Source organism: Suricata suricatta, chromosome 1 (genome assembly GCF_006229205.1).
Source record: "Suricata suricatta isolate VVHF042 chromosome 1, meerkat_22Aug2017_6uvM2_HiC, whole genome shotgun sequence".
NCBI lineage: Eukaryota > Metazoa > Chordata > Mammalia > Carnivora > Herpestidae > Suricata > Suricata suricatta.
This window is the reverse complement of record NC_043700.1, coordinates 58,885,141-58,893,375: the sequence shown is the minus strand read 5'-3', so window position 1 is coordinate 58,893,375 and position 8,235 is coordinate 58,885,141. Positions and strand designations below refer to the sequence as shown.

Here is an 8,235-nt window from a genome sequence, read left to right as displayed (position 1 = left end):
AAAATTTGTTTTACAATTTAGTAATCCAAAGGGTCTTTAGATTTGCTTAAAAGACTAAAATAAAGGCCATGGTACACTTGGTGTGGGTGAACTGTGTAGAATTCTAAATTTTTTAAGATCATTTCTAAATTAAAGTGAATTTCATCACTGACTTTATGTTAGGTATATAGTTTACTACAACTCTTTTTTCCTACTTTGATGAATGTGTTTTGAAAGTCTGGCACCCTATTTAAAGTTCAACACTGATGTGTTTTCCTTTTAATTGAGACGCATTTAAAAAAATAATCTTCGACTTGTAAAGAACGTACATGTCTTAATTTAGTGACTTATGTGTGGCTTGCTTCTGATTTTTTTCAGGGGGATGTTTCTGGATACAATTCTCCCATCTCGCGATGATAATGGCATCCGTCCTGCAATCGGTCAGCGAACCCGATTAAGCAAGGGCGATATTGCACAGGCCAGAAAGCTGTACAGATGTCCAGGTATTGTGCCGTACGAAAGCGGAACCATAATTATGCCCGATTGTGCTCTTCCAGATGAATAAGCCACACTTGACTGAACTGTTTCCTCGTGTCTCTCCATGCTGGCAAGTGACGTATTCAGTTCAAAGTCAGTTAATCATAAAATGAAATGAGAGAACTCTGGAAACACCCATGGATATAATTAAAAACAAATTGCTAGAAGTCAAATTGAAGGCACAGGGATAGTGTGTTTTATTTCTTTTAGCCTAACAAGTAAAAGAACAAAAAAAGCATGATTGTTTCATAGTTGTTATTAAATAGTTGTATGATTTCATAGTCAAATGTTGACTTTTCTTGCCAACATATAAAGAATAACTGTTATTTCAACTTCAGAATTGAGTATGAAATCTTTTTCTTGCAAATACCATCATTAATGGTAAATAAGTTCAAATTTTATTAGTTGGGAATTTGTAACTTGTTTTTGCTAAACCTGAGTTCTAGCTGTGTTGCTAGTGAGTTACTATATGGTTTGCTACTGGATAAAGTTGTGAAAAAGAGATTAAGGGAAGGTGTTAGTAAGAATGTTCTAAGACTTACTGGTCTAAGGAAGAAAAAGGGTTTGCTTCCAAATCGGAAATGCTGCATACTTTATACTCCTTCTCCATAGTCAAAATCCCTTGAAATATCCTATTGCAAAGAAATATGTTTAACTTTGGTTAGCACAGCTTTCCCCAAATTTTGGTTCATGTATGTATGTAAACGACATATGTATACATGATATTTTTATAAATGTAAATTTCTACAGGAAAGATGGGTTTATAAGTGAATGGCACCCCTATGACAAAAGAAATGATTGATCCTTGGGTAATTTCTGGCAGTTCTGGATGTATTATACTTTTTAATTTTGAACGTAGAAAATTTGTGGGAAGATTATGTGATGAATAGCAACTAAATAAATAGAAAATTCACATGTAAAACCATTTTGATTGTCTCTCTAAACACATGTATATATATATATTACACTTAGAAAGAAAACTGGGGATACATTTCCACACTGAATTGTAAGAAAGGCAGTCAGTGGAATCAAAAGAGTAATAAAAATTTATGACACTATAATTTTCATCCTATATCTCTAAATATTTAAGTTATTAATAGGAAGATAAGTATAGTTTTCACCTGAGATTTTAATTATGTAAATACATAGATAGGCATTTTTCTTTCTTGAAATACAGTAATAATATACATTGGTTTGTTAATACAGTAAAACCACATTCATGAAGGTACCATCATCAATGAGAAAGATACTTGTGTTTTTAAAGCAGTATAAAAAGCAAGTTGCTTGTTAATGGCATGATGAAGACAGCTAAGAAATATAAGTAGGTATTAAAAAATAAAATATATTAACTTTTAGTTCACGAAATCTTTGAGAATGACTGTTTTTCTATCTTGGACTTTTTTTTTTATTTAAAAATTTTATTTTTTTTTTACTTTATAAAGTTTCATATTTTTTTAACATATGCAATTATTTTCCATCATTTACAATGCAGTAGTTGCAATGACACTCCAAACAGAAAAGCAAAGTAAAAAATCAAACACCAACTTCTGTTTCATGTAATTAGACTTATACAGAAATTAGAATGTTATGTAACAACTAGTTAATCACCTAATTTCACAGCTATCTGAAGTGGCAATTGTTATATAGCAGCTTATCTATGATACATTCAAGATACACGATACAATTTATTACTTGCTCATAAGCTAAAACAGCCTGGGCTTTTTAATGCCCACCAAACAACTCCTTCCCTTTCTCTCTTTTTTCTTTGTCTTTTGCTCTCTCTCTCTCTCTCTCTCTCTCTCTCTCTCTCAGCCAATGTGTGTGTGTGTGTGTGTCTTTGTGTGTCTTTGTCTGAAGTCCCTAGCTTTGAGCCCTGTATATGGCTACGTATTTAACATTCTTCATTACTTTACAGTGAGGGGCACTAATGATATTGGTATAAATATAGGCCAAATAAACTTAAGCTACACTGATGCAGTAGGCTTACCAGTAACTCCAAGAACATCAATGGAACAATGTTAAAGACTCATAACTGTACATAGAAGTCTAAATAGGATGACTTATTTGAGAATCACTTAGGAAGGAAGGGTTTATAAAATTAAATCTGGTTGTGTCTTCTTTTATTTGTATTTTTAAAAAAAGTTTATTTTGAGAGAGCGAGAGAGCAAGCAGAGGAAGGGGGAGACAGAGAGAGCAGGTGAGAGAATCCCAAGTAAGCTCTGCGCTCTCAGCATGGAGCCCAACACAGGGCTCGAACTCATGAACCATGAGATCATAACCTGAACTGAAATCAAGAGTGGGACACTTAAGTCACTGAGCCACCCACATGCCCCTGGTTGTGTCTTGGTTTTAAACAGAAAGAGGTTATAAAACTGTATATTCTTTTGGAGTTTCTCTTACTGTTTTCTTTTGTTAGAAATTGCTGGTGAATAGATCCAATCAGAGGCATTTGGCTACATTATTCCAACTCTTTACTTCTTACCAGTTTATGCTCAAAGCTCTATTAGATCTGCATTTATAAAAGTATGCCGTAAGAGTTTAATCTTGAAAGGAATGCTGACCTGATTCACACTTAAATATATGACGCTGTGGCTTTTATGGCCCAAGATAAGTCCAAGGAGCCCTGGGTCCAAGAGGGCAGGCTTCTTATAGGCAGGTTATAATACACAGACTGCAAATATTGTTGCCCTTCCATTAATAATATAGGAATGCGTTTTTATCTATCAGAGATAAACAGCATTAAAATATATGTATTTTAATTCCTTAAAACAATATGAGACTTTTTAGCTGATAAACGGCTTGTAATCCATTATTATATTTATCTATTTACGTATGCCAAAAATATAAATTAGATTTGTATGTGAAACCTGAATTACTTATTTTGCAGTCAGTGCCTACTAATTATGAAAAAGCTCCATTCAGGAACAAGGTAGTGTTTTTAAGGTGACGGAACAAAGATATGTTTCTTTTAGTTTAGAATTACTTTCATTGCCATTTCTTGTTCTTTTAGAAGCAGGCGAGAATGATCTCCTATGCATTGTTAATATAGAGAGAGACTTTGCAGCCCTGGCACTCTTCTGATGTAAGAGGTGCTCATCCATTGCCAGACCACACAGGTCCAGAGAGGGGAAGGAAGGAAACAGGGAGAGCTGCTCGAAGCTGGGATTCCGTAGGTTCAGGACAGTGCTGCCCGAAGGCTCATCCTGCGTCCTTTAGACAGCCCCCAACTTTCTCACATTAAAGTGCTACTTCACCCACATGTCAGTAAAATCCCTTCCATCCTACGTACTGTCAGCCACGTCACAGTGGACACTAGATCGTTGTTACACCCTTCATCTTCCCTTTCTGGCCAGTAATCAGCAGTTTGCTTCTGGAGATCTTCTGTAAGGCTCGTGAGTTGGAGTGGATATTCTCCTCTTCATAAATCAGTAATGTGTGCTTTGTTTCCCTCTTTGTTTTTCTTGGTACTCGCATTTTCTCAGTGTATTTTTCTACTTTGATCTAATCATATGATTTACTTTCCTTTTTAATTTCTAAACTGTTTAATATAACAGTTACTGGCCTTTATTTGCATTTTCTCTTAATTTAGTTTTTTTCTAGTGCCATGTCCATTTTTTTCTTAGTACTTACACTCACTACCCAATATTCTCTCAGTCAATCTTCCCCAATTAAATATGTCAAGTAACATATTTAAAATATGGAAATTAGGAAATAATTAAAATTAGGAAACATTTAAAATAAGTTGATATGTAAAATAAAGAGCCTTCTGAGGATTAGAATCTTTTGTTACAGAAAAGCGTATAAGTGTTCACACTTGAGCACACATACAGGCTGTGTTCACAAATTTAAAAGTTCTCAGTGCTGGTGTACACACACAGTACGTGTGCAGGATATCCCTTTCTACGGATGAACACTTGTGTGGAGGTTTTAGGGATGGAAGGCCAATTTCAGCAAGCATAGGCTCTGAATATTAGAAATTTTATATTGTTTTAAACGTTTGTTTCATTAAATTTACCTTTAAGATTGATATAAGGTTCTTGGCAGTTACCCAAAGCATTAATCTCTTGGTTCCTAATCTAACTTTCTGAGATTCCAGGTAGTATATACTTTCTATATGTGCTTGTATATACACAATTCTTGGCTAAAATATTGCCCCACATGCAAAAGAATGAACTTAGCCATTTTCCCCCATTTATTCCTGTGCTCATTTATTTTTCTCGGCATAAACATTCCCTAGTTCCATGGATGGTCCCATGCAAAGATCATCCAGTAGCCTAAGCCAGAACTCTGCTGAGCATTCTCACCTCATTCTCCACTCACTTTTTTTCAGCGAGTTAATTTTTTATTTTATTTTATTATTTATTTTTAAATTTTACTTGCAGTTTATTTTGATCATTGTCTCTCATTATTTGTTATCAGGGTTATTTATGTTGTTTTTCTTTTATAGTTTATTGTCAAGTTGGTTTCCGTATAACACCCAGTGCTCATCCCCACAAGTCCCCTCCTCCATGCCCATCACCCACCTTCCCCTCTCCTCCTCCCCCATCAGTTTGTTCTCAGCATTCAAGAGTCTCTCATGGTTTGCCTCCCTCCCTCTCCTTAATCTTTTCCCCCCTTCCCTTCCCCCATGGTCCTCTGTTAAGTTTCTTCTGTTCCACATATAAGTGAAAACATATCATATCTGTCCTTCTCTGCCTGACTTATTTCACTTAACATGACACCCTCGAGTTCCATCCACATTGTTACAAATGACCAGATTTCATTCTTTCTCATTGTCATGTAGTATTCCATTGTGTGTATATATATACACACACACACCACATCTTCTTGATCCACTCATCAGGTTTAGGCTCTTTCCATGATTTGGCTATTGTTGAAAGTATTGCTATGAATGTTGGGGTATGTGTGCTCCTATGCTTCAGCACTTTTGTATCCCTTGGGTAAATCCCCAGCAGTGCTATTGCTGGGTCCTAGGCCTCCCTCACTTTCTGCAGCGAGTCAGTCCTGCTGCCTTCCCCAATCTTGCATCCCCAGGATGCACCTCCAGGGAGCTCTCAACTTTTGTCTGGATTGTGGAAATGCCACCTACTTCACCTCTTGCCTCCATTCTTACATCCCATTAGTTCTCTGGCCATACTTCTGTTAAAGTGGCTTTTTAAAAACTGTTTATTTTAGTTTTGAAAGAGAGAGAATACAAGAGAGAGAAAGGCAGAGAGAGAGGGGGAGACAGAGAATCAGAAGCAGGATCCAGACTCCCTGGAAGAGCCAGATGCAGAAGCGACTCATGAACCCGAGATCATGACTTGAGCCTAAGCTAGATGCTTCAATGACTGAGCCACCCAGGAGTCCCTCAAGTGACTTTTTAATATGCAGATGTTGCTCTGCTTATTTTTAGGATAAAGGCTAATTTCCTTTCCATTATGTCACTTCGAGACTTTTTCCACTCTTCCCTGAGTCTTTTCTCCAGTTTGTCACCTCCGCTTCATTCGCCTCCTGGCACCACAGTATGCTTGCCTCTGGGCTCTTCCTCCAGCCAGAAGCTGGTAACTGCGTCCTGGTAAATTCTAGCTCCTATTTAGGATTTGCCTCCTGTGTCACCTCCTACTTACAGACTCTCTGGTCTCCCAGGACTCAGTGGTGGTAAATGCCTTGTTTGATCCTGGTCTTTGTAATTTACTCATCTAATCATCAGTTCATTTGCCATTTCCTACACTAGAGTATAAGCTGTTGTGGGATTGAAATAAATTAAGTGCTCAATAAATAGTTGCTGTATGAATGAATGAGTCACTATTAACATGTGGAAAGCACCGCGCCAGATGTTGTGGCCACAGAAGAGGAAGCACAGACTACACACACAAATAGCTGAGCCTCTGGGGGTATCACGCAGACAGTATCACTTGCTAAGAAAGTAAATCTCTTCCTTAAAGGACGCTATCACAGTTCTCTGAGGGATGCCTAACCTGGACTGCTCACTGGGGGAGGAAGGCTCCTTGGAGTTGGTGTTTATGTTTCATTCTAAAGGATGATTCAGATTAGACTAGGTAGTTACTATTGAAATATGCTTTAAAATATTTCAGTAATTAGGAGCACCTGGGTGGCTCAATTGGTTGAGTGCCAGGCTCTTGGTTTCAACTCAGGTTGTGATCTTGTGATTTCATGGTTTATGAGCTTGAGTCCCACGTGAGTTTGAGCCCCACATCGGGCTTGCTGCTATCAGCATGGAGCCTGCTTCTCTCTCTACTCCTCCCCCTTCTCTCTCTGCTCCTCCCCCACTTTCAACTCGCATGCATGTGCACGCTCTCTCTCTCAAAAATAAAATAAAACATTTAAAAATAAAATAAAATAATTAAGTAATTAATGTCACATTATTTCCTCAGATGATTTAGGATTCCTTTTAGCATTTCCTTATCTTAAAGTCATTTTAAAGCTACATTTTATTTATTATATTTGAAAGTTTAAGGGAGCCATGGATGTAATTATAAGTTAATTACATAGTACTAAGTTGATTGGATACAGTTTTATTTCTTCCCCCAATCTAGAATTTGTCAAGCTCCTTCGAGAAAAGATTTATCTAATAGAAAGTATGGCGTATATCTACCTCTGTTTTCTGTAGCCATAATAAAATTATAATTGTGATCCTATAGAATATGGAGAAAGAAAAGTTCTCAATCTTTGGTATTTGATAATATTACAGACATTTGATAAGGACAGTATCTATAAATGGATATATAGACAGCTGCAAATTTAACCATGTTATTAAAAGGACAAGAGTTTGTAATAGTTGTTCAACAAGACACAATTCAAATAGCATTTATACAATTTAAACGAAATTCTCTATTCTGGAAGAATGAAGGTATATGTGAATGACCTGATTCAGAAGTGAGATTGATCTTATGATAAAGTCTTAAAAGTTTAACTGCTTTTTTATTCTTAATTATTTTTTATTTTGGCAAAAAAATCACCTAATACGAGATCTATCTTATTAACAAATCTGTAGTTGCCCAGTATAGTACTGTTAACTCTATGTACATTGTTGCACAACAGATCTCTAGAACTTTCTCATCTTGCTTGATTGAGACTCTATACCCACTGAATGGGAACTCTTTATTTCCCTCTTCTCCAGCCCCTTGCAGCCAGTATTCTGCCACTTGCAGCCACTTTCCACTTCTATGAGTTTGACTCTTTAGAACCCTCATGTACATGCAATCATGCAGTACTTATCTCTCCTTAACTGTAATGTCTCTGTCGCTGATATTGCCATGATGTCCTCCAACTTTTTCTGTTATATAGCATATAACAGATTTCTTTCTGTTTTAAGGCTGAATGATAGTCTGTTTTATGTATATACCACAGTTTCTTTGTCAATTCATCTACTGATGGATGTTTATGGTGTTTCTGTCTCTTGGCTAATGTATACAATGTTGCAATGAGTATGGGAGCACAAATATCTTTTCAGGATCCCGTTTTCAATTCTTTTGAATAAATACCCAGAAGTGGATTTGTTAGATCATTTGGGAATGATATATATAATTTTTGAGGAAATGCCACACTGTTTTCCACAGTGACTCCACTATTTTATATTTCTACCAACAGGGCACAAAGGCTGCTATTTCTCCATTTCCATGCAAATACTTCCTATTTTCTGTTTTGTTTGTTTGTTGGTAATGGTCATCCTAACAGATGCAAAGTGTTACTTCATTGTAGTTTTGATTTGCATTT

General features: G+C 36.4%; 1 protein-coding gene across 1 annotated transcript in view; it reads left to right on the top strand.

The window, feature by feature from the left end:
* TLL1 (tolloid like 1) overlaps positions 1-8,235 on the top strand; it is a 203,824-nt gene that overhangs the window by 116,200 nt on the left and 79,389 nt on the right. The window contains exon 8 of the mRNA XM_029939149.1: positions 358-482. Within this exon, the coding sequence (XP_029795009.1) occupies positions 358-482 (125 nt within the window). The remainder of the gene's footprint in view (positions 1-357; positions 483-8,235) is intronic.